We start from the raw sequence: 27,887 nt of genomic DNA, 5'->3' as shown, positions 1-27,887 counted from the left end.
ATATCTACCGTAGCTTTGATTGGACTGATCATGTCAACATCATACTTTCACAATCTTAGCTAGCAGTCATCATCATGAATCAAGTCGACAATCTACTGGCAAATCCTTTTTAATCCTTGTCATATGAAGAGAAATTATAGATAAAAAGTATCGGTGCTCATCAACCATTGGACATAAACATTACACAACAAGTTGGAAATCACATATTCAAAAATGAGTGGTTTGGAAGGAATCAGTGGCTAACTGCAAGCATTGCAAAGCAATCACTAACCTGCTATTCAGTGGAGTGGCTGTGTGGTCCCAAGTCTGTGTTTAAGGGTCTCTTTTCCAAGCTGAAAATTATAAACATTCAACATTGGCCATGCTGTCAATCCAGCATGATTACTGCCGCGCTCAAAACAACTGTTAACTCGGAACTGGGAAATCTGACTTCAGTGAGTTCAAGACAACTGGGAACTCGGGGAAAAAACTAGCTCCGACTGGGAAAATACGTTTTGAACGGTCATCCAACTCGGAATTGTAAGTCGGGAATTTGGGGCTCTTTCTAGAGCTACGACCTGAAGATCACTGACGTCATCATGATTCAAGTTGTCTTGAAAGCACCATAAATCCAGAGAATGCCAGACTTTGATGACAAAGTTTGATGACAACATTTTCCCACGAAGGACCGCCGTGCCACCTTTCTGTTCAAGTGAGCACAGCACAACAAGGTGAGTCCAAAAATGCATAAATTATGTAATATGCCAGGGAGATATGTATACTGTAGCAAAGAAAGTAATACTAAGTGTATGTTGTGTAGTAAGCTGTTAGTAGCCCATGTGCCTCACCCTAATAATTTGGTCTATTTTCCCCTCTTAATTTCGCCTACTGTTCTAACTTGGTGGTGCACATGTAGCCTATAACCTGTTTTAGAGAAATGTAATCATCGAATATTGTAAGAGCTTTCATTGTCTGCTTATATGCCCCCTTTATTTATCCTACGGTTCTGACTTGGTGTACAGGTAGAACACTGTAAGAACAGCCCATGTTCTGAATTCTGTCGCTGTACATTTCAAAAGTGCTGAACAAATAGTTATATTGATTACGTCCATCCTAGCTCGCTCATTAATGTCTTAATCGAAATTATGAATTGCCTCTTATCCGCTTGTCGTTCCCTTATGCCATTGTTTGTACATCTCAATTGTCAGTAGAAACTACATTTGTTTTAGCAAGTCAGCCATATCAGCTATGTTTTTTTTTAAAGGCAGTAAATGAGGCTGAATGAACTGCTTCGCTGCCAGACAAGGCTCCACTGATAGTGAGGTGTAGCAGTGGTAAGGTGGACTACTGTTGGGACTCTGCTGTTGGAACAGCTTTATGTTGGCACTAACAGTTTGTGGGCACCGTTTGTCACTGTTATAGTGCAATTACTGTATTGTTTAGTGTTGTGTTGTGGTTGTGCATGCATCCCAATTGTTATTTACTTTTTGCCCCACCAAGATTTCCATGCTAAAATCGCTGCTAAAATCGCCACTGCATATAAGTATGCCCCCAATGCAATTCTGAAATGAAATACATCCACAGTGCAATTTAAATTGATTCAAATTAACCAATAATTGTCTTTTGATTAATTTATATTACAACATTCCAAACTTGTTTAGCATTATCTAGTCCAATTGTGGCATGTTTTCACTATTTGCATCGGTTTGCATCAGTTTCAATTGAGGACTTTTATTCTGAAGGCGAACCGCGGATTCCACTATTGTTGTTTACGACACACACATGTTGTTATCATGGCTACGTCAGAGAGCGTTGTCCTACAAAATGCCAAAGATTAAACAACTTTAAACAGGACAAACGATACCGTGTTTATCGTTTGAATTCACACAGAAGACGGTTATTGGTTTATCTTTAAAACCTGGACGAAAAAAGGTCGCGCGACGATTGTGTACTAAAAACTAAAATAGCTAGTAGCTAGCTAGCTACTGTAGCTAGCTTAACGTTAGCTAGCTTAACGTTAGCCCTAGGTTACGAAGTCAAATATCTACATAAAGTTACTGCATGAAGTTGCTTAACAAGGACAAAATGTCTAGCCTTAACACTCACAATATTTTTGAGACAGAAACAACATCGATTATGGCTTTTGTCGTTGAGACGGCGGTAGTAGAAATTAGCCAACTGTTTTTGGAAAAGGAATCAATCGTGGCGACAAACCCAAGTAACCTGCGGGAAAAGGTGAGCAACGTTGTTCAATCTTACAGAGATTGTCATTGTTTGTTTAGCTAATTAACTAGCGTTAGTTTGGATCTTGTGAGTCTGACTGCCCCAATTACACCAGGGGTGTATTGTTAAAAAAATATATGTATTACAGTGTCTGTAATTAAGATAAATTAAGGATCTTCCAAAACCAGTAGCTGTTGAAATAAACATGTAGCTCACTCCTCTACCCTACAAAGCAACACAGTGTTGATTACTATAATGTAAAGCTGGAGAAGTGAATGCATGATCCCATAATGCTGACCATTTGAAGATCAATCTGGTGTAAAGTTACTCCCCCAATGAAGCCAGTACAAAGAAATTGCAAGAGTCAAGTACAATAAATGTTTCTTAGTACAATAAACCTACGAGATGGTTCACTCAGACTGTAAAACACTCTGGGTTCACTGATGGCCTTTTTGCATACAGTACCAGTCAAAAGTTTGGACACACACACTCATTCAAGGGTTTTTCTACATTGTAGAATAATAGTGAAGACATAAAACTATGAAATAACACATATGGAATCATGTAGTAACCAAAAAAAGTGTTAAACAAATAAATATATTTTATATTTGAGATTCTTCAAATAGCCACCCTTTGCCTTTTATGACAGCTTTGCACACTCTTAGCATTCTCTCAACCAGCTTCACCTGGAATGCTTTTCCAACAGTCTTGAAGGAGTTCCCACATATGCTGAGCACTTGTTGGCTGCTTTTCCTTCACTCTGCAGTCCAACTCATCCCAAACCATCTCAATTGGGTTGAGGTCGGGGGATTGTGGAGGCCAGGCCATCTGATGCAGCACTCCATCACTCTCCTTCTTGGTAAAATAGCCCTTACACAGCCTGGAGGTGTGTTGGGTCATTGTCCTGTTGAAAAACAAATGATAGTCCCACTAAGCCCAAACCAGATGGGATGGCGTATCGCTGCAGAATGCTGTGGTAGCCATGCTGGTTAAGTGTGCCTTGAATTCTAAATAGATCACAGACAGTGTCACCAGCAAGGCACCATAACACCTCCTCCTCCAAGCTTTACGGTGGGAACTACACATACGGATATCATCCGTTCACCCACACCGCGTCTCACAAAGACACGGCGGTTGGAACCAAAAATCTCAAATTTGGACTCCAGACCAAGGACAAATTTCCACCAGTCTAATGTCCATGTTTCTTGGCCCAAGCAGGTCTCTTCTTCTTATTGGTGTCCTTTAGTAGTGGTTTCTTTGCAGCAATTCGACCATGAAGGCCTGATTCACACAGTCCCTTCTGAACAGTTGATGTTGATGTGTCTGTGACTTGAACTCTGTCAAGCATTTATTTGGGCTGCAATTTCTGAGGCTGGTAACTCTCTAATGAACTTATCCTCTGCAGCAGAGGTAACTCTGGGTCTTCCATTCTTGTGGCGGTCCTAATGAGAGCAAGTTTCATCATAACGCTTGATGGTTTTTGCGACTGCTCTTGAAGAAACTTTAGTTCTTGAATTTTTCAGTATTGACTGACCTTCATGTCTTAAAGTAATGATGGACTGTCGTTTCTCTTTGCTTATTTGAGCTGTTCTTGCCATAATATGGACTTGGTCTTTTGCCAAATAGGGCTATCTTCTGTATACCAGCCCTACCTTGTCACAACACAACTGATTGTCTCAAATGCATTAAGAGGGAAAGACATTTCACAAATTAACTTTTAAGAAGGCACACCTGTTAATTGAAATGCATTCCAGGTGACTACCTCATGAAGCTGGTTGAGAGAATGCCAAGAGTGTGCAAAGCTGTCATAAAGGCAAAGGGTGGCTATTTGAAGAATCTCAAATATAAAATATATTTTGATTTAACACTTTTTTTGGTTACTACTTGATTCCATATGTGTCATTTCATAGTTTTGATATCTTCACTATTATTCTACAATGTAAAAATATAGAAACCCTTGAATGAGTAGGTGTGTCCAAACTTTTGACTGGTAGTGTATATCATGTCATGTAGTACTAGGCTGGCTGCTTAGTAGCTTAGTGGGTAAGAGCGTTGTGCCAGTAACCGAAAGGTCGCTGGTTCTAATCCCCGAGCCGACTAGGTGAAAAATCTGTCGATGTGCCCTTAAGCAAGGCACTTAACCCTAATTGCTCCTGTAAGTCGCTCTGGATAAGAGCGTCTGCTAAATGACTAAAATGTAAAATGTAAATGTAAACTACATTCATTGTCAATGCACAATATTTGTTCAACAGTTGTGAAAGCACTGTTAGAAAATCCATAAGAACAGCAGTTAAATTGTACACACATCACCACTTCATCCGTGCTTAATAACAACAACATTGGGTTATCGTTTTGTAAGCTAGTTATCATACACAGACATTTGCTTACATGCATTGCTATGGTTACACAGTACCACAAGCTGTCAAAATAGACCAAAAAGTAAATTTTCTACACAAATCATTTAGATACTGAAATGTTTTCCCACATCCCTTGAATTGGTGCTTGCTGCATCCATATCCGTGCGTTGTTGCCACGGTTTTTTAATGTGGGGATATAGTTTTTCCCTGATTCACTTCCATTAATCAAAGCTCCGAAAGGAGGAGTATGATAATGGCGGCCCGGTGACTTCAAAGGCTCTTATTGGCTAAGACATAGTGTCAGCTGTACAGGGTTTCTATACGTCATTGGTCCCTCCCCGTTTTGTACTGTTTCCTTCTGTTGGCTTCCATTTGGTTCGTTTGGTCTCTAGTAAATACACCCTAGGGGGTATTCATTGGTCGCAGACCATAGGAAAACGTTTGGCCTGTTGCAAACGGAAACTGTTTACTCTAGGAGCCAAAGCGAAGCAAACAGAACCAAACGGGGAGGGACCTACCCGAATTTGATAAATTGAAACTGTTGTTTTCGTTGCAAAACGGTTTGGAGTAAACTGTTTCCGTTGCACAGCGTTTGTTGCTACGGTCTGCGACTAATGAATACATCCCAGGCGTTACCTGTGTCATCAACCTAGCCATAACATTACATTTAGAAGGAATTCTCTCCTTCTAGTCGTAATTAACATATATTTGGCAACACGTGATCCTTGGTGATGTTCAAGTGAAACTATTTGAAAACGTTCCTCTATCCAGACATGGAAGGTGTCGCTGTCCCACAAGAAATGACAGCAAATTGAGAAGATTTTAAATACTGCTAGTTATTAAAGGTAGACTCAGCGAAATGACGTTGCCTCAAGCATAACCGCAGATATTGAGATGCAGCACTTCGCTGTCACAGTCACACACAGAATCTGCGCATGTGCACAAGTTCGCTTCACGCTGTTATTGCGTGGTAGCCACGGGACCAAAACAGGAGAAGTTGAGCCTCACGCTTAAACGCTCTTAGTTGTTACGGAAATTGACCCACTATGGCTGCGTTTACACAGGCAGCCCAATTCTGATATTTTTTTTCACTAGTTGGTATTTTGAACAATCACATAAGCTCTGAAAAAGATCTGATGTGATTGGTCAAAATAATTGGTCAGCCTATGCTGTTTACTTTCTGAATCTACGTCGACACCTTCCATGCCTGGATTGAGGTACACTTTCAAACCATTTCACTGACGCGCACAGAGTTGATATTCTGGTATATTTGGTTTTCAAGTAGGGTCTGTGTATAAATAGCCCAGATATGAGAACTTTTATATACTAGACTTCAAATACGAGGTTGGCATGTCATTATCAATCCGTTTGACAGAAGTCTGTACCTGTTTAGCGACGTGTCCCACGTCAGAAGGTATAGCCCTAGACAGTTTTTATTAAATCGGCATCCCTTTCATTACCGAACACTGCACAATAAAGTATTCAATCCAGTTGTGAGTTGCTACCCCCTCCCCAAATCAAAATAAAAAATGTATTACATGTTATGTTCTCGCTTTGTGCATACACCTGTCTATGTTTCACACCTGTTTGTCCTAGCTAATCAGCCTTGCAATACAGGTGCCGTGCTGCTCGAATTTAAAGTCTAGTATCTGGGCCAGTGAAGTATAAATGGCAAAGGAAACTAGCAAATAAAGTTAAGGAGCAACTTAGTTAGCTTCATTCTAACATACTTCAATCTCTCTCTAGAAACAGCTTGGCACCATAATGCACCTGTTGACAAAGGAGGCTGTTCGTAAAATCTGCAGACTATTCCTAGAGGTCTCTGCTGCTTTACAAAATGAAAATGAGAAACTGAAGATCAAGGTGGAGCAGATGGATAAAGATCTGAAGGGGATGGTTGAGGGGCGAGAAGAACCGAAAAGACCAACCCATATTCTGCACAATGGAAAGATCTTTAAAATTAAACCAGTTGGTGAGTGTGGGCCCAGCAACTAATCACTGTCTATTGACTATAGCAAAGGAAAGATGTATGGTTTGCTTGTACTGGTAGTTTTTGTCTTCCACCTGTTTGTAAAGGGATGTGATGCACAACAGCACAATGTTGTTCAACGCAAAGGAAATTCGACTTGTAAAGTTTTTTTCTGCTTGTTATTTAAGATGTGAAGACAAACACAGTGGCCTCAGCATTGCTCAGCATTGGAGATGTCAGTCAAGTAAACACTGTCATCGTACGGGAAGAGGTATGTTCTTGTAACTGTTATGTTCATTTTGTGTGTATGATTTTAATAAATCTGTAAAATGTCTGTGTATATTAATGCCTCTCCTCCATTCTAGACTACTGAGGGAAATACAGGCTGTAGCACCGACCCTGTGAAGGAGAGGATTGCGATGAAATCAGGCACTAAAACATCAGTCATTGAAGGTAATATCCCAAAGAAACATGTGTTCAGTCCTAAATGGCACCCCAGGGCTTGACATTCAGGTATTTGCTGTGCCAACTGAAAGCTACTGGCCCGGGCCAAGATCTTACAGGAAAGCGGATGATGCGCGCATAATTTAATAGCAGGTGATTTTATTTTTCATTTGCGGACTGAGCTTATAATAACCTACCCTCCATATCCAAACAATTACATTTTAACTTGACAATGTCATTTTTACATTGATTGTTTGGAGGGAAAAAATAAAACCTTGGCACAATCTAAAAAAAAAAAAAAGGTTGTTATTTTTAGCGATTTTTAACAGCCAGCAGGCTACAGTTGTAGGGCCCTGTAAATGTAATAACATTTGAGCCGAATTCTGTTTTCCAGGTTTAGTTTTTCCAGGTTTCTGAGTTAGTTTTTTCATGTTTTCACTCTCAAAATCACGCCTTTTTTAGGGAAAAACAACAAAATTGGATGTTCCAAGTACACAACCATGCTTAAACCACAACAATAGACCACTTTTGAGGTCTGGGATTTATTTTGTATTAATTTTTTATTAGGGGAGGCCTTTGTGTTTGGCTAGCAGTGTTTCTGTAGCCTATTGTACAATGTATAGTGTACATCACAGGAGGTTGGTGGCACCTTAATTGGGGAGGACAGGCTTGTAGTAATGGCTGGAATGGAATGATATCAAACACATGGTTTTCATGTGTTTGATGCCATTTCATTCGCTCCGTTCCGGCCATGATTATGAGCCGTCCTCCTCTGGTGTACATGTGATTGCAGAGTTTGCTAAAAAAAATGCCCACCTGATTGATATACAGGGGGGGAAACAAATATTTAGTCAGACACCAATTGTGCATGTTCTTCCACTTAAAAAGATGAGAGAGGCCTGTAATTTTCATCATAGGTACACGTCCAATATGACAGACAAATAGAGATTTTTTTTCCCAGAAAATCACATTGTAGGATTTTTAATGAATTTATTTGCAAATTATGGTGGAAAATAAGTATTTGGTCACCTACAAACAAGTAAGATTTCTGGCTCTCACAGACCTGTAATTTGTTCTTTAAGAGGCTCCTCTGTCCTCCACTCGTTACCTGTATTAATGGCACCTGTTTGAACTTGTTATCAGTATAAAAGACACCTGTCCACAACCTCAAACAGTCACACTCCAAACTCCACTATGGCCAAGACCAAAGAGCTGTCAAAGGACACCAGAAACAAAATTGTAGACCTGCACCAGGCTGGGAAGACTGAATCTGCAATAGGTAAGCAGCTTGGTTTGAAGAAATCAACTGTGGGAGCAATTATTAGGAAATGGAAGACCTACAAGACCACTGATAATCTCTCTCGATCTGGGGCTCCACGCAAGATCTCACCCCGTGGGGTCAAAATGATCACAAGAACGGTGAGCAAAAATCCCAGAACCACACGGGGGGACCTAGTGAATGACCTGCAGAGAGCTGGGACCAAAGTAACAAAGCCTACCATCAGTAACACACTACGCCGCCAGGGACTCAAATCCTGCAGTGCCAGACGTGTCCCCCTGCTTAAGCCAGTACATGTCCAGGCCCGTCTGAAGTTTGCTAGAGTGCATTTGGATGATCCAGAAGAGGATTGGGAGAATGTCATATGGTCAGATGAAACCAAAATATAACTTTTTGGTAAAAACTCAACTCGTCGTGTTTGGAGGACAAAGAATGCTGAGTTGCATCCAAAGAACACCATACCTACTGTGAAGCATGGGGGTGGAAACATCATGCTTTGGGGCTGTTTTTCTGCAAAGGGACCAGGACGACTGATCCGTGTAAAGGAAAGAATGAATGGGGCCATGTATCGTGAGATTTTGAGTGAAAACCTCCTTCCATTAGCAAGGGCATTGAAGATGAAACGTGGCTGGGTCTTTCAGCATGACAATGATCCCAAACACACCGCCCGGGCAACGAAGGAGTGGCTTCGTAAGAAGCATTTCAAGGTCCTGGAGTGGCCTAGCCAGTCTCCAGATCTCAACCCCATAGAAAATCTTTGGAGGGAGTTGAAAGTCTGTGTTGCCCAGCGACAGCCCCAAAACATCACTGCTCTAGAGGAGATCTGCATGGAGGAATAGGCCAAAATACCAGCAACAGTGTCTGAAAACCTTGTGATGACTTACAGAAAACGTTTGACCTGTGTCATTGCCAACAAAGGGTATATAACAAAGTATTGAGAAACTTTTGTTATTGACCAAATATTTATTTTCCACCATAATTTGCAAATAAATTCATAAAAAATCCTACAATGTGATTTTCTGGAGAGAAAAAAATCCCATTTAAAAAAATCATAGTTGACGTGTACCTATGATGAAAATTACAGGCCTCTCTCATCTTTTTAAGTGGGAGAACTTGCCCAATTGGTGGCTGACTAAATACTTTTTTTCCCCACTGTATCATTCTGCCAGGCAGGCCTACTTTGCAGTCAACATTTAATTGGGACGTTTTTTGGGGAAGGCCTTTAAATGACTGTTTCGGCATGCTAAATGGCTAAACAACATACACAGGCATTACTTCAGAAAATTGCAGGAAATACAAATCACTGATGCATTATTTTCTATTCATGAATTATGAGAAACTAGTGCAATTAAACACATTTTCGAATAAGTTAAATACATTTTTTGAATCTGTCCACTTCGGACCGTTCAACCAAGACCTCGGACCAAACTTTTTAAATACCTAGTTTGCATACCCACCCATTCTTGCCTTGGCATTTACTGGTAGGCTAGATATCATAACTTGAAACCTATTTTCTACCACTTTCCTATGCCTACCGCTCTTCTGTGAGCTGCTCCAGACTGCTCGACAACCAGTTGTTTAAAAGCTGCTCGTTCTTGCTGCCCGGTGATATTCCGCTCAAAGTAGGCAGTGTGTGGCACAGTGTGCTAAATCTTCAGGAATTTGTCCGTTTTTTTCATCAATTAGCCTAGATTGAAAATGGCATTGTACAAAAACAAATTCACTGGCCCAAGCGGGCCACTGACATGGATGATTGACTAGCCCGGATTGTTTCCAAAACCTCCCCGGACCAGCGGGCAGCCATGTAAGTCGAACCCTGCACCCTATTCACTATATAGGGGTGCAATTTGGGACACAGCCATACAGTTGTTACTGGTACAATTTTGTGTTGTATTGAAAGATGGCTGTCAAACCAGTCATTTACTGTAGCATAATGCCTGTATATTCCTCTCATCTGTAGGTGATGCGGAGGCTTACAGTAAACCGACAGAGACTTCTCTTCTTCTCTCTGTGGGAGACTCAAGTGGACTGAATACAAAGCCCTCATTTAGAGACACTGAATCCAAGGATGAACCTATGAGAACTGTTGTTCCAGAGGAAACCGACAGCGGGAGAGACAGCCATGAAAAAGAGACAATCAGCAGTACTGCTAATGGGACAGGATCCACAGAAAACGAAAGCCACGGAATACAGCAGAGCATTTCCAAACCAAAGAAACCCTTCAAGTGTGACATATGTGAGAAAACCTTCCACGCGAACTGTCTGTTGAAACGCCATATAGCAGTCCACAATAAACCGAAGGGGCCCTTTAAGTGTGACATTTGTGCGAAAACCTTCCGCCTGAACTGCATGCTGACTCAACACATGCAAACTCACTCAAAAGAGAAACCTTTCAGTTGCAACGTTTGCGGAAAGAAATTCGGTAGTAAGACAAATCTGAAATCACATGAGTTTGTTCATGCAGAGGTGAAACCGTTCAACTGCCTCACTTGTGGACGGGGTTTCACATCAAAGTCCATGCTTGACGTACACCAGAGAGTTCACACAGGTGAAAAACCATACAGCTGTACTATGTGTGGAAAGAATTTCAGTATATCTCAAAACCTGAAAACGCATATTAGATCTGTACATATGGAACGTACAGAACGCCCACACCCATGCTCCCAGTGTGACAAGACCTTTTGGCGTCCTGCCGAATTGCAGGAGCACCAGGTAGTTCACACAGGGGAGAAGCCATTTAGATGTGAAATATGTGAAGCTACTTTCAGCTTTAAGGAAAACCTTACGCGACACCATCGAATTCACACGAAGAAGAGGCCGTACAAATGTGAGGTGTGTGGAAAGACTTACATTCAGTCCACCAATTTAAAAGCTCACATGCTAGTTCATGGGGCATTAAAACCATTTATGTGTGACATATGTGGAAAGACGTATCTTTACAATTATCAACTGAGAATTCACAAGCTATCACACGTGGCTAATGGAGAGGGGCACTCAAGAACCAGAAAGAACAAGGCCAACCAACAAAAACAAACCGACCAACCAAAACCCTTCAGCTGTGAGATATGTTTGAAGGGCTTCAGCTCCATCGGTTCTCTGAAAACACATGGAAGAATTCACACAGGAGAAAACATATACACTTGTTCCACATGCGGAAAGACTTTTCTCCATAAAGTTACTTTTGACTATCACCAGAAATTACACACTGGAGAGAAGCCCAATGCTTGTGGTTGTTGTGGAAAACGATTTATTACAAAACAATCTCTTAAGATACATGAGCTGATCCATACAGGTGAGAAACCACACAAGTGCAATGATTGTGGGAAGACTTTCGGATTTATCGGTAATCTTAAAAGGCATGAGCGAGTCCACACGGGAGAGAAGCCTTTCAGCTGTGAGGTCTGTGGGACACGATTCAGACAAGCCAATCATGTCAAAACCCACATGCAAGTGCACACAGGAGTCAGGCCATACTCCTGCGAGAAATGTGGGAAAGGCTTTTCTGATTCAAGACACTTCAAAAAGCACAACTGTGTCGGTAGCTATCGCAAATCTTCTGATCGCACTTTCAGAAGTAGGAAATGATGATGTTGCAACCTGAATAACTTGGACATCGAATAACTTGAGTGAAATGTGTATGAGTCTGAATACTGAAAGACCTTGATGTTTTTTTTAATGAGTGGATTTCCCAAATTATTCCATAATCTTGGCATGTAAATTATTTCTATACTGTGATGATCACATCCCTAATATTCATTGTTCAGTGACGCTTTCGTTCTAATAGACAAATCCATATATTAACTACACTCTTTGTTTTTTGAAATAGCCTTTTTGGGTAGTTTAATTGGACAAATAATTTACTATTTGATTGTCTGGCTTTATGAGAATCTTTAGGTGCAGGGGAGGATTAACAAATACCATTTCTGCAGGGTAGAAACTACGAGGGTGTTTTTTTTATTTTTTATTTTATTTTTTATTTTTTTTACACAGCAGTCATTTAGGAAATTAACTTTACTGTTTCAAGGTTTTGACAAAAATAAACCTGAAATAAAGACAGTGATACTGTTACAATATTGTATTTTTGTGTTTCTGTTGTAGTCTTTCTTATTGAGCATATCTGTGACTGTGCCTTCCACACTGTAGCATAGAAATCAAGTCTCCTCTCCAGAGTGTTGCCTCTTCTGGTGGCGTTTTCTGTCGTTCATTTGGGAGAAGCTTTGTCCACATTCTGAGCAGTGGTACGGTTTCTCTCCAGTGTGCATTCTCATGTGTATTGTGAGTGAGTTCTTTTGGAAAAATCTTTTCCCACAACAGGAGCACTGGAAAGGTCTCTCTTTATTATGGACCCTTCTCACATGACTCATCACATCACATGAACGAGAAAAAGTATTTCCACATTCCGAGCAGGGATAGGCTGCTCTTTCTCCAGAGAGTTTGAACTTGTGTGCTTTCTTGTGACACTTAAATGTTTTTTCAAGTGCAAAACTCTTCCCGCAATCAATGCAGTAGTACGGTTTCTCTCCAGTGTGTGTTCGCTGGTGCTCTTCCAACTGTCGCAAATTTGTAAAACCCTCCCCGCAGTCAGTGCAGAGGAATGGTATTTTTCCACTTCCAGTGTGTATTTTTTGGTGTCTTTCAAACTTTGCCTTGTTTAAGAAACACTTTCCACAGTCAGAACAGGGGAGTGCCAGGTCTACGGAATGTACTGGAAGGTGTAATCTTAGTTTTGCCATGTCAGGAAATCTTTTATCACACCTTGAACAGCGGTAACGTTTCTTTTCTTTGTGTGTTAGTTGATGTTGTTTAAGCCTCTCCTGTCTTGCAAAGCTTTTGTCACAATTAGAGCAGTGGTAAGGCTTTTCTCCTGTGTGTGTTTCCTTATGTCTTTTAAGATGATATCCGCGAGTAAAACTCTTACCGCAGTCGGAACAGTGGTGACGCTTTTCCCGTGGTGAGATCTTCTCTGTGTGTTTTAGCTGGTGCTTTTTCAAAGACCATAACAGTTTGAATCTCTTCCCACAGTCGGGGCAAAGGTGAGGCCTTTCTTGACTATGTACTTCCATGTGTATTTTTAGTTCTCCCGGTTCATAAAAGCTTTTATCACAGTAAGGACAATCACCCTCTTTCTTATGTGTCCTCTGGTGACTTTTCAGAAGATCTGAGCGGGTAAAACTTTTCCCACAATCAGGGCAGTGAAAATGTTTCTCTCCCGTATGTGTTCGCTGGTGTAGTTTAAGTTTATCCACTTTAGAAAAGCTTTTACCACAATAAGAGCACTCAAGAAGCCCCAAAGTATGTTTTTGTTGGTGCATTTCAAATGCATTTAACAACTGGAATCTCTTCCCACAGTCTGGGCAAAGGTATGGCTTTTCTCCAGCATGTACATGCATGTGTGTGTTCAGATCTTCTGGTTTGGAGAAACGTTCTTCACAATGATTGCAGTGGAAGTATTTCCCTTTCATATGCTTTCGCTGGTGGTGTATTTTCAGATCATACGACTGAGAATAACTTTTGCCACATTCAAAGCAGCGATGAGGCTTCTCTCCTGTATGTGTTCGTTGGTGTCTTTTAAGATGATAAACTCGTGTAAAGCTCTTCCCACAGTCGGAGCAGTGGTGACGCCTCTCACCTCCATTAGAACTCACAATAAGGTCATCGGAAGTATCATGATGAGGCTTCTCTCTTTTCTCCTGAGTTGTTTGGGGTAGTTGTCTTTCTGGCTGCTGATTTTTCCCAAGGTCAGCCACACTGTCTACATTTGCTGCACTGCTGGTAGCTTTGAAGGTATTCTCCAGCTGGTGTTTTTCAAGCTTCTCCAATAGGACAAAGCTTTCCACACATTTAGAGGAGAGAAAATTATGTTTGTCTTTCGCGTGTATTTTTTGGTGGGATTTAAGATTATCTAATCGAGCAAAACTTCTTTTGCAATCAGAGCAGTGGTGAGGCTTCTCTCCAGTATGTGTTTGCTGGTGTCTTGTAAGATCCCTCACTTTTTGAAAGCTCCTACCGCAGTAGGCACAGTAGTGAGGCTTCTCTCCTCCAGGACTGAAATCCTCAATGAAGTCACCGGTATCTAGGGGCTCCTCTTCATTCTTCTGCGTTGTTTGGGGTTGTTGTGGTCTTTCTGAGTTTTGATTCTTCTTCTCTGATTGGCACTGGGAATTGGCTGGGCATTGCTGTTTGCGATGTGACAGTACACTGTTTATATTTGCAGTGTTGCTGGCAACTTTGAAGGTATGCTCTGGCAGGTCATGTTGCTTTTTCACAAGTTTAGTTTGACGAATGCATGTGACAGCTTTATCCAGTGTTAGTTCTGGGTCCATTTGTAATTGCTTGGACAGTCTTCTGTCACGTAAGCCTGCAACTAGTCTGTCTCTTATCATCTCACTGAGCAGAGCTCCATAACTGCAATGTTCTGACAAACAATGAAGTGCAGTGATAAAATCATCAGCTGTCTCTCCTGCTTCTTGTTGTCTTTGGTTGAATTTAGTTCGTTCTAATATTACATTCTTCCTAACTGCCAAATGTCCATCTTGCTTCTCATAATTAGAACTGTGGAAGTGTTCCTGCTCGATCAGGTTGTCATCTTGCAGGTCTTCTGGGATGTCCATCTCCTCTGCCTGGAAATACATTTAAAATGTCATAATTACTAGTAGGCCTAGTATCATCTGTGTTCTCTAAAACAACATTCATTTTGTAATAGATAAAATAGCCTACTTTTAATTAGTTAAAGTCCAAATTAGAATAGATAGCATATACAATAAATAGCTAAACAAATAACTGAGGTCTACACATCTTTACAGTAGTAGCTCGGTCTAATCATTTGAAATACCTAGCAGTATCAACATGATAATGATGATTTATTTATCATTAGGTCTAGAGATCACCATGATATAGCATATTGATTGCATAGGCTAGTGATCTAGGCTAGAGAAGGTTCATTGACAGTAGTAGTAGTGGACATTTCCATGTAAAAAGCCCCATGAGCACTAGCATGTGAAGTTCATAGGAGCACATCAAATTTGGTCCCCAATAAAGCTGAGTATTTTTTTTGATTTATTATTAAGCAATATATCAATTTTTCAACCATTTTCCATCCTATAATTTGGAATAGCCAAAGGCTTTGATTTCTGGTCAAACAGATGGAAATGGGGTCTTAGAAAACATCTAGCCGAAAAAGTATTAAAAGGTATTAGAAATACATAAAAACAATAATGTTGAAGTAAAGACCCCTGCCAACTAATATCAACATTTAGACTTGCAGAAACAATTTGCCTTCTGTAAGTTTAAGAAATATTGCCTAGTGTCTTGGATTCTGTTACCAAAAACCCACATCTTTAAAATATTTTATAATTTCTTTGCCTCATGAAGAGGGAGGCTAATGAACATTCACAGAAGTAATTAAAGTGCATCATTCTGTTGCCAAATCGGTAACAGAATGACAAAAAAATCAGTAACAGAACGACTGCAACTGAATTGGCTAAAATGGGAGTTCATAGTAGTCACAAACTGTCCTCCCTTCTGCTGGCATACTGTTATGTTCAGCTCATAACTGTTTTCTTTCTGTCACGTGGTGGTCAAAGCAAGAGTGTGACAATCTGGACAACCCCTCCCTCTCTGTCTTCCCTCTCCAGTTAATGTCACCTCTCCCGGCTCTTACTGACACCTACCCATGTGCCCCCTCTTTCCATTTACTGTAACCAGCCCTCTCACCCACTGAGCACCTACCAACACCGGAAGTCCATGGACATTGAAAAGTAGTTGAAATTTGGTCAGTCCAAATCTGAACCAATCATAGACTTCTGTTTCACAAGTTTGGACAGCACAGTACAGTAAAGAAAAGTAGGGTATAGGTCAGTACAGTATGGTACTCTACAATAGGTAAGTACTGTAGAGTACATTATTTACTGTATTGTACTCTACTGTGCTGTACTCTGATGTCCAAACTTGTGAAACATAGATGTCTATGATTGGTAGACCTTTTATAAAATACAATTGATTGATTTGGTCCGGACCAACCAAATTTCATTTTGTTTGGGAGCTCATAAGAATAATGTCTGGTTAGACTGTAAACTCTCCTTCCAGACTCACATTAAGAATCTCCAATCCAAAGTTAAATCTAGAATCGGTTTCCTATTTCGCAACAAAGCTTCCTTCACTCATGCTGCCAAACATGCCCTCGTAAAACTGACTATCCTACCGATCCTGGACTTCGGCGATGTCATTTACAAAATAGCCTCCAACACTCTACTCAGCAAATTGGATGTAGTCTATCACAGTGCCATCCGTTTTGTCTCCAAAGCCCCATATACTACCCACTACTGTGACCTGTACGCTCTTGTTGGCTGGTCCTCACTACATATTCGTCGCCAAACCCACTGGCTCCAGGCCATCTATAAATCACTGCTAGGCAAATCCCCGCCTTATCTTAGCTCATTGGTCACCATAGCAACACCCACCCGTAGTATGCGCTCCAGCAGGTACATCTCACTGGTCATCCCCAAAGCCAACACCTCCTTTGGCCGCCATTCCTTTCAGTTCTCTGCTGCCAATGACTGGAACGAATTGCAAAAATCTCTGAAGCTGGAGACTCTTATCTCCCTCACTAACTTTAAGCATCAGTTGTCAGAGCACCTTACTGCACCTGTACACAGCTCACTGCACCTGTACACAGCCCATCTGAAATTAGCCCGCCCAACTACCTCCTCCCTATATTGTAATTGAATTTGCTCATTTGTACCCCAGTATCTCTATTTGCACATCATCTCTTGCACATCTATCATTCCAGTGTTAATACTAATTGTAATTATTTTGCACTATAGCCTATTTATTGCCTTACCTCCATAACTTGCTACATTTGCACACACTGTATATATATTTATTTATGTTGTATTTTTGACTTTGTTTTGTTTTACCCCATATGTAACTCTGTGTTGTTGTTTTTATCGCACTGCTTTGCTTTATCTTGGCCAGGTCGCAGTTGTAAATGAGAACTTGTTCTCAACTGGCTTACCTGGTTAAATAAAGGTGAAATAAAAAAATTAAATAAAATAGCCAGTCTATTGAATAATACCCAAACATGCAAAGGAGGATATTACATTTGTCTACCTTTGTGTCTATTCAGCATTTCTGTATAGTACAGATCAGGGACTGGGACCCATGATATCATTCTGTTACCGGGTGTTAATCCAATTCACTTACTGTAGTTCAAAAACCAAAATAGTTTTTTTCAAACTCAAGGTGTCATATCATAGCTCAAACGCATTCTTTCTGCAGACATCATTGAATATTACTTTGGAGTAGATATTTAAGTTTTAGGAAAATTTTGTCACATACAAAACGCAGGGAGATTTTACCATCATTCTGTTACCAAACTTTACATCTGCACTGTTCTTCGAGTAAATGTGTTTTTGTACAATTTTCTGTGGAAACTATTAAAGGAGTCCTTGTGCATAGCGCTGTATTGTTTGTTTAACTTTGCAATCAATGGTTATTGTTTGGCATATTTTTAAAGTGAAAAATAGGAGTCTCCGCGTCATTCTGTTACCATGGAATTGCCCGGCTCCTCTTCATCTCGGTTCTCCTGCATTGTTTGGGGCAGTCCTGCGTCTTTTTCAAGTTCCGCCATTTTATCTGAAGTGTTTTGAATCACAACAGTAGGCGTTCGGGTAAAACCAGAGCCTGCAAACCACTGAAGTCTGCTATGCTATTCTATACACAACAGTTTTGTCTGCTTTTGCTGGTAGTAATTTAAGCTTTTGGTTAGATTTGTATTAAAAGTGAAATAAAATAAAAAGCCCATCTCACAAGATCCTTATTGTTGCTGCTGCACGTCTATCCACTGTCTGGTTAGCTATTCCGCTCTCCATGTATGTCGTGAACAACATTAGCGTGAGCAACAATGGTGGAATCCGCGGTTCGCTTTCAAAATATAAGTCCCTCATTGAAATCAATGCAAACTAATAAAACATTTTTGAAAACATGCCACAATTGGACTACATAATGCTAAACAAGGTTGAAATTTTATATCAAATCATCAAAATACATTTAATTGGTTAATTTTAATTTGGTGAAATTGCTGTATTCGATGTATTTGAATTCAGAATTGCTTTGGGGGCATACTTATATGCACTGTACAGCCTAAGCTATGGAATGTGCACCCATGAAAAGGGGTATCAGCCTACTCAGTGACATTTACATTTTACATTTTAGTCATTTAGCAGACGCTCTTATCCAGAGCGACTTACAGTTAGTGAGTGCATACATTTTTATTTTTTATACTGGAATCGAACCCACAACCCTGGCGTTGCAAATGCCATGCTCTACCAACTGAGCTACATCCCTGCCAGCCGCACTGTGGCTATATTTTAATTAGTAATTGCATTGGGGGCACCATCCCACTTCAATACACACAATAGACTGACTGGAAAGGTGATTTCCCACAGTCAAAGTCCTGCAATAAAAGTTATGACGCTAATATTTGTGTAAACTCATAGTTGTGGCCGTAACGGGAGTAAATTAAGAAAGTTGCTCAGCGAAACTCCATATTTGGACAGTAACAAACGTATTTTGAAATAACGCTTCCAGAGCTGTCTAAGGGAGTGAATGTTATTTATAATAAAAATTACATGGAGAAAGTCGGACCTGAAACGAAAATGGATGGCCCTCCCTTCAGCAAAATATATTTTACCTAAACCCTCCCTGACCCCCCCTATACCCAAAATAATAAATAAAACAAAGTGGATAGCAGAGAACATGTCCACCGTTTACCATAACATCTTGGACAGACCAGAGCCTTAGATATGCAGTTTTAGAAACTGTTCTTCATCCTGTAAGCATTATATGGCAACGCAGGAATATTGACAGTGCAAAGGGCAGCGGGCCAGAAGGTTGTGGGTTCGCAGACTACCGTGGACAACAGTAGGGGTGGAAAGCATTGCATGAATCTATCATCGTATTTGCAGGTCAGAGGAAAAAATAACCTTTTATAAACATTTCATGCAATTGTACTTCATTTTACATATTAGCTGAATATTTTTTTAATACCATACAAATTACAGAAATTAGAGGCTATGAATGGACAGCGAGATAGGCATATTTATTCATCTTATCATATATTCTCCAATGCCAAATCAGTATGTCTTGTTTGCAACAAAACTGTCCCTGTTTACAAATAATTAAATCTGAGCTATCATTAGGAATCTGAGCATGGTACTTTCAAAAGTTAGGTCTACCCTTCCACCTCAGACAGAGTAGACTTGTGTCGTGTCGCGTCTGCTGTTGGTGGTTATTGCTTCCAACAAAGAGTCCGCTTAGGCTGCACCGTGATTAGAGGCTTTTATTAATATCACACGTTTACAGCATAAGTTACAGACCCGCGGTGTCTGGAGAAGCACCGTCCCAAATTAATCTGAATACTTCTGCCCCCTCTTTGACTAGCCCATACTTATAAACAAAGCAGAATATGGGTGGCTCCCTCTTTCGTCCAATCACCTATCCCCCCTGGGGCGTCACCCTACAACTGCTACATTTAAACTAAGATAAACATATTTTCTTTGTCCCTCTAGACTAGTCATAATCTTCATACACGACATATCCCCCCTTCGAGACTAACTAAAAGTCTCGAAAACAAACAGAATAGGATTATGACCAGTAACAATTTATCTTATTGAGTATCTTTAACATTAAACCAAAAACATTCTCCTCTAGAGTGTAAATACCTTTCTATGAAATATGAACAAATGTTTATGAAGTGTGAATACATTATTATGAAATATGAACAAATCTTTATGGAGTGTGAGAGCGAAAAACCTGTCCGGCAGCCATCTTTCCAGATATCCATCCATCAATCAAGACAGTAAAATTCTCTCACGGTCCCTCTGCCCCAGGCAACCACCTAGATACTCCAGATAAACTCATAAACCATGTAAATGCATTTGAAACTATGATGCAATTAAATACACATGTAAGCCCCTGCAAACAAAATACTATCCAAAAATGTCCACTCTAAGGCTGGTCAACCCATTGGACCCTACAGTGGACCTCTCCCTGCCTAGACTCCCTGTCCCTAAGCATCAACGAAATAAAAAAAACATCTAAGATCCTCACATGTATTCAAAAACATCAAATATCCTTCTACAAAAATTAATACCTAAGAATATGACACAAATTATGTATTACACATGCAAATATGTCTATATTTCATTGCAGACACTGGAATGTAGTCCACTACACTTCATCTCCCCGTAGTCTCGACTTCCAATGGATTGCTGATGATGGAATGGGAACCTTTCCACACCCTCCTCGTTTCATCTCCTCCAGTCATTGTCCTTTCATATTGTCCTTGTTTGAGTATTTCAATCTCCACATATTCCCCCAAATGCTTCTGGAAGAAAAGAAAAGAACAAACAGTATCTTTTGCAAAACAACACTTTCAAATTGAACAACAATATCAACTAAGAATATAAAAATGATATATAAATGATGTATGAATCACATTATCCTATTCCCCCCCTTTGATTCATAAAATCATACTAAAAATCACACTAATATTGAAAAAAATTGAAAAATGATCAAATAATCAAAAAGGATATTTATCCATTAGTACTCCATCCAGACCCCCTTGTCCATCTTCATCCAGATCAGGAACAGTCAACAACGGCATCTGAGTGTTGTCTCCAGGCATCACAACACCAACCCATCTTAATATCATAGCTTTCGCAAAGGTCAGTAACAAAGTACAAAAGCAAAACATCACACACAACGCTATCAGCGCTGCAACTAAAATCTGAACCATCACTGCTCCTATTGGGCCTAACTGATCTTGCAACCAAGACTTCGCTGACCATCCAGCTCCTTCAGATCTACCAAATGCATCCCTTATATTCTTCAACGCATCTATAACACTCGTGATATTATCGGAACTATCTGGGATCAAAGTATAACAATCATCCCCCGTCAGATTCATAGCCAAACATAAGCCACCTTGTTTTGCCAAAATATAGTCAAGAGCCATGTCATGTTTCAACAGCGTCAGTCTGTGACTTCTTTGAGTATTTGACAGAAGGTTAAACCCTCTTATTGTTTCATTCGCAAACCCCTGCAACGTATATGTAATATTATCAATATGATCTGCCAAAAATGTTACACCATACCATGGAAAAAGACCGAGTCCCCACTTCTCTCCCAGACTTATTCTCCAATGGTAGGCTTCAAGACTATGAAACGTAGCCATATCTCTTTTCACCCTATTTTCAACTCTAGTTTCAGATTGATCTGTGTTCGGTGCTACCCCTCTTTTAATGGTAAAAACCTCATATGGAAGCTTCAACGTCGACATGTAACAACATCCTGTCCATCCATAGGGTAAGAATATATATGCTTTATCACCACAAACCCACCAAATATCTCTAAAATTCCCAATAGTTACATTGACAGGCAAAAGCTGATCTTTCACCATCAAAGTCCTGCTCTTCTTACTACCTGGTACATAAAAAGTTACATTATATTTGTCCTCTCTAACCTTATGTTCGTGCTTATCCAAAGTCATCATATAATCATCACAATCTGATATTCCCATAAACATACCCCTTACATCATATGTTTTATTAGAACAAAAACAACTTTTAGCCCTCAATGGTTTCACCTCAAATGCTTCAGGGTTCGCTGTTACCTGACTTTCCTTACCATCCAACAAATTCACATAGGGTAATTCATTTAACCAAGAACACCTAAACCTAGGCTTAAACAAATGTTTTGACAACGACATTACTTTATCTGTCAATGCTCGTTGCTGATACAACAGCCATGACAACGCATAAGACTGACACACACTTGATAGCGGTTGAGCGACCGTCTCTAAAATGGAACCCCACGTCTCTGGTGCTGGAATTCTCAACAGACATGGACCCTCAAGATTCCTCACTGATCTTACAGAATGAGCTGCTGGAACCAAAGATTCCTACCTGCCCATCTATCTCTAATTTTCACAACAGAAGAATCAAACCCATCCATTTAGTTTCTCTCTTCCCTAACGAGCGGTACTGATCAGATACCTCTCCTTGTCTGTCATTAAAATGACCTCATCCTGTGCCTTCATGATAGTATCCTTCACTATTTCAGATGAATCTATATTCTCTCTACCACTATCTGCTCTCCTTTTTTAACCCTATCCTTACTAAGTTGTTGTTTGTGTCTGTGTCATACTTCCTACATTTGCTACCGCCGTCGTATCATTAATTCCTTTCCAAAGATACCATTAAAGTAGTTGATTTAGTTGATGTATTAACCTTAATTATTTCTAGTGGGAAAGTTACCGATATCCTCTATGTATTATCTACTGTTGGAGTGACTACTGTAATCTACTCCTCCTGAACTCCTTCGGTGACTGTGGAAGCGGAACAAATTTTAATGCTTGCACTAGATAAGTACACATATATTCTCCCTGATCTTTCTCTGTAACATTACGCAAAATAAGTGAACAATCACTCATAACCCTCTTCCCCTCCATATTGTTGTACAAAATATACTTCCTTTGACTAGGGGGCACCGCTTCTACATCTGGTCCTGATAACAATACTTCTTCTCCATAATTATCTCTCCATGTGGGAGGAACGTCCCCATCCTAACCCTAATAAGTATTTTCCTCTAAAATTGGTGCTGGAGCTATTGGTTCCCTTATAATCAAATGCGATATATTTATGGCTTTAATAACTATCAATGTTGAAAGAGTTAAATTGCTTCTCACTGTTGTTTTTAATAGACTGAAGTGTTAATGTCCTTAGTTACTTCATCCATTTTCCCCAAAGCTTTGAACTCTTAGCTTGTACTTCCATCTATCACCACTAGTGTCACTTTTTCCAACTCTCAGTCCTACCTCTAATCCCTGACTTTCAAACTTTTGATTATAAAAAATACACCTATAATTACCTTGATCTCCCTGCTGGGAACTGTAAATATAGATACTCAATCACCCTCAATCTTCTCTTATCATTCAGCAACACATACTTTCTCAATGCATCTGCTCCTAACAGATCTAAACTCCTACCATATCTTCCCAGTAAACTCTAAAATTTCCTTCACCACTGTTCTCTCTCTTACTACTAACTTTGAAACTTAGCTTACTGTCTTAGAGTCCCTTCAACCTAGTTCTCCTAACTTATTTTAATCTAATCTTTTCTCCTAACCTTTAAAAACCTTTTCCACTGATTTATTCACAAAATCCCTTTACCACCAAATTTTTAGAATAGGTGATTGGGAAGTCCCCACTTGCTTCTGACTTCTTTACACACAGACTTGGCAAACGACTAAACACCTTTTAGCCTAGCCTGAAATCTCTTGGTGTAAGAATGTAACCCAGAATAACAGTCACCCCTCTTAACTTTATTTTTCAGACAGATTGTCTAATAGGCAGTCTAATAGATTATCATCCTTCCTATGATATTATCTTTTTAAGCCAATATGATTCCCAAAAACCCTACTTTTTAAAATCTTCTACCAGACAGCCGTCTAGTGTACACCTTATTGTACAGTTCAATTTACACAATGCATCTCTTTCCAACAATGCAATAGGTATATGTTCTAATATTAGTATGTCTATTTTAATTTCTCTTTGATTTTTATAGCAGAGCTCAATTGGTTCCTTAAGAGTAATTAGCTGTTTTACTACCTCAAATCCCTATCCTAATTAGTTAATTTTACATAGTGAGATGTTTAACCTCTTTAGGCTGAACACAGATAAGTTTTTCCCCTATTCACCATTATTTCTCATAGTCCTCTGTTTTTACTTCAATTGTTAGATATTTTCTCTTCTTCTCTAATCGATGCTATCAGCTGACACCCCCCTTCGTATCTTCTAGGCTCTAGAATCCTTGCTCCGGACCCCTGTAGGGGTTCACCTGGAGAACAGGTGATTTTCACTTGCTCCTTTATCTTCCTTAGAAATGTTCTCTGTTGTTTCCTCCTGGCGCATTGCACTCACAGGTAAAGTGACCACCCTGTCCATAATTATAACAGTCTTCTGGAAGTGTAGCTGAAATCTTCCTCCTCCTTCTAAGCCTTCTCGTCCTCTTCCTCTCCAATTCTGTGTCTGTCCAGAAACTGGCTGTGGATATGAAACACCTGGTACCCCCCTTGGTGGCTGGTACAATTGCATTTGATATTGTTCAGTTGAAGCTGTAACAGTGATTGTTGATTTGGTTCACTCTGATTCTTCATAACCAAAGCTTATCTTCTCCACCAGTTGTATGATTGAGTTTTCTGAGAGTTTCTTGATCCTGTTCTTTCTTGCTGTTGACATATCAGGATTCTTCAAAAGCTTATATTCTAAGTTCTGTCCTCGACATATCTTCCATCATCTTCTTACTATTGGCCTTTCCTTGACCTCAATGTATAATTCTTTTCCTCCAATTCTTGGGATTATTTTCTCAGCAGGTTTTCTCCTTCTGTAGCTTCTCTTCTTGAGTTGTTCATCCAGTTGTGTTACTTCTTCTAAACTATTCACTTTATCCAGGCATGATAAGCATCGGTCTATATCTCCTTCTATTTCTTCTGTGCCAGTCCTTGTAGGATAAACTCCTTTTGAATACACAGCACCTTTAGTCTCCTCTTTATCGCTGTCTTCATCTGAACTCGAATCTCTTGTATCCTTCTTCCTTCAACTTCCATCAGAGATCAAATCTCTAGTATCCTTCTTTCCTCTCTTGCCAACTTCCTTCTGATCACAGAGTCATATCCACCCATGATCTCTTCTCAATCACTCTGATCTTCATCTTCATCATCTTCTTCAAGTTCCATCTTCCTTAACCTCACTCTTCTCTTCCAGACATCTCATTTTCTTCCTTCTGGAGTTTTGGATTCATCTTTCTGGTCGTTTCTGCTTGTCCTCTATCTATTATTCGTTCATCTTCCTCTCCGATGCAACAATCACCCTACTGGATGATCACTGGAAGCTGAGGATAAACATCCCTAAGCTCTACTTCCTTCTCGTAAGGTGGGTGTCTTTTTGCTGAATCCGTATGTGAGAAAGGTGTACTAACTTCTGCCATTAGTTTTTCTGTCGCCTTTCCTTCCTTTAGCATTTTCCTCTATACCTTTATCTTATCGCTGGAATCTTTTATCAGTTTTTGTTTGAGAATTAAGGGCAACTTTTGGTTCATTTGCCGGATAACCTAACACTACTTTAGTTAAAGGATTACTATTTTTTTTTTTACTATATCAACCGGTGTAATGACTTTCATAGCCTTGATGTCGTTTTTCCCCATTGTAACAACCCTTTTATATTCCTTTATCGTGAATTATTTTATTTTAGACTATATAGCCTATGGCTTCCCCCCTTTAATTATTAATATAACCTAACAACCCCACAAAAAAAAATATCTATAAAAATATGAATATGAAAAAATTCAATTAATTTTTTTATTCAAAAACCATTTCTAATTTAAAAAAAAATCAATTAAATCAATTAAAAATTATGAATAATTAAAACCAATTTTAATTTCTATATCTTATCTTACCAATTTATATGTTCTAATATTAGTGGTGGTTATCTTACCACAACCCATCAGGAAAGTAAATGTAAGTTAGTCAACTTCAAAGCAATCCCAAAAACAAAGCCTTCTAACCTTACAACACTACAATTCCCATAAACCACCTTGCTCTATAAGCACCTAATTATCTTAATTTTACAGAATAATGTCAGTCCTTGATTCCCAACACAATTCCAATCAAATCCAAGTGATGACAGAGACTCTAAAATGCAAATTCTATTCAAATGATCAGTCTGTTGCCAAGCCTCTGCGAAATTGTCATAACATCAAATATCCTGTAGGGGAAGATTTTGTAACAGACCAGTACCAAAACCCCTTGACTTGATCCTCTGTCGCGTCACGTGACGTGTACGTCAGCACCCCCTCTCTTTCTCTCTCCATTGTTCCTCTCATATGACAAAAGAACAGAGACACAAAAAGATTTTAGTAGTTAATGCAAAACTGAGTTACTTCCAGCATTCAATATTCCTTCGTTTACATTCGCTCTAAGAATGAACTCAGGACTAAATAGATCGCTCAAAAACATTTTTATTTTATTTTAATCCATCATTTAATTTAATTCATTATAATTCGTCAACATATACCTAATTTATAAATTCACTACATCCCAACAAATAGTTTCATTTTCAAACAGCAGCCGCTTTAAAACTATAAGATTCGTGTTAAAATCTCTCTTGTCTGTGGCTATTTCTCTGTCTCTTCCTGCAGCACGCAGCCCCACAGAAATATGACACTTTACCCGCAATCCCGTGTTGTAGTTGAACCAATCTCCTCGTGTTGTAGTTTTAGCGCCGTAAAATCAAGCGCATGCGCAAATCCATTTAACAATACAATTGCCACACAATAGAACGCCAGCGTTCTACCTCAGTTCTCTATTTTACACTTATAGTCAGACAATAACTTAACAGAGCTCACACACACACAAACACATTTAAGAGGGTTATCCTATCGCAATGGGACCTCTAAGGACACCCGTTAGCATGTAGCACGCAACACAATTAGCATTTAGCCTTAGCATTTAGCATTAGCCTTTATGTACAATGTGGCCTGAACCAACATTTAGCATTAGCATTAGCATTAGCCTTTAGCTAACTGCGGCCTACCCCACACAAATAAGCATCCTGCACTGCCCTTTTTCTTTTTGACTTATTATCCTACCGTTTTGTGCTACCGTGGATTTAATGACCATTCACCGAGAAATTACACCCAACAGACCCCCTGTCGGACGAAAGTCGAGCAATAATCACAAATCAGATAAATTCCATCAACCCGAGTTTTTCTTTAAAAACACACCGACTTGCACATTCTATCGTGCAACCGGATTTGTCGGCCCATTTCTAAATGGCCCCCCTGGGGTCTTAAGCGGTACAGTGCTCTAATGTATGCATATCTGCCTTAATTGTACACCTGCCAATACTTAATTCCTACCGTTTTGTGCTCTAAAATTCCAATTATCTACCGTTTACCAATGGAACCACATTTTAGAATATTATTACAGACTCCTAGTCGACCACAATAGCACCACATCAACAACGACCCAAGTACTTTTAACTGTACACCTTCAATGCCCTCTCATGAATCAGCGGAATAACTAATGCCCAAATTTTGTGAGTAATCTCACCTTTAAAGCCGGCTTGAGCAGTAGTCAACTCGCGACTCTGGAAGGGAACCAAGAACGATGCAATCAATATCCCGGACGAGCCCCCATTGTGTCGTGTCGCGTCTGCTGTTGGTGGTTATTGCTGCCAACAAAGAGTCCGCTTAGGCTGCACCGTGATTAGAGGCTTTTATTAATATCACACGTTTACAGCATAAGTTACAGACCCGCGGTGTCTGGAGAAGCACCGTCCCAAATTAATCGGAATGCTTCTGCCCCCTCTTTGACTAGCCCATACTTATAAACAAAGCAGAATATGGGTGGCTCCCTCTTTCGTCCAATCACCTATCCCCCCTGGGGCGTCACCCTACAACTGCTACATTTAAACTAAGATAAACATCTTTTCTTTGTCCCTCTAGACTAGTCATAATCTTCATACACAACACTTGTCTACGCAGAAAAATGTAAACGTTAACTGCTGGCGACTCTTCTT

General features: G+C 39.8%; 1 protein-coding gene and 1 long non-coding RNA gene across 2 annotated transcripts; one reads left to right on the top strand and one right to left on the bottom strand.

Moving 5' to 3' along the window:
* Positions 1-1,740: 1,740 nt before the first annotated feature.
* Positions 1,741-12,320, top strand: LOC311115428 (uncharacterized protein). The gene is made up of 5 exons (XM_084190608.1): positions 1,741-2,214; positions 6,306-6,531; positions 6,717-6,799; positions 6,894-6,981; positions 10,212-12,320. The coding sequence occupies exons 1-5, from the start codon at positions 2,041-2,043 to the stop codon at positions 11,834-11,836; spliced, it is 2,196 nt and encodes a 731-aa protein (XP_084046734.1). The 5' UTR covers positions 1,741-2,040; the 3' UTR covers positions 11,837-12,320.
* Positions 12,245-18,068, bottom strand: LOC311115430. The gene is made up of 2 exons (XR_014611258.1): positions 17,799-18,068; positions 12,245-14,871 (listed from the first exon to the last, which is right to left on the bottom strand). It is a non-coding gene; the product is annotated as an uncharacterized lncRNA (long non-coding RNA).
* Positions 18,069-27,887: the final 9,819 nt, after the last annotated feature.

Source organism: Coregonus lavaretus (assembly GCF_964263955.1).
Source record: "Coregonus lavaretus genome assembly, contig: HAP1_SCAFFOLD_123, whole genome shotgun sequence".
NCBI lineage: Eukaryota > Metazoa > Chordata > Actinopteri > Salmoniformes > Salmonidae > Coregonus > Coregonus lavaretus.
Note: the sequence above shows the minus strand (reverse complement) of the source record. Positions and strands in the feature narration are given on the sequence as shown.

What these genes read in the sequence shown, in the direction of transcription:
- LOC311115428 (XM_084190608.1), top strand. Translation starts at nt 2,041, where the DNA reads ATGAAGTTGCTTAACAAGGACAAAATGTCTAGCCTTAACACTCACAAT. An exon ending in CAAGTAACCTGCGGGAAAAG is followed by an intron (nt 2,215 to 6,305) that starts GTGAGCAACGTT and finishes ATCTCTCTCTAG; the next exon opens with AAACAGCTTGGCACCATAAT. An exon ending in CTGTCATCGTACGGGAAGAG is followed by an intron (nt 6,800 to 6,893) that starts GTATGTTCTTGT and finishes CCTCCATTCTAG; the next exon opens with ACTACTGAGGGAAATACAGG.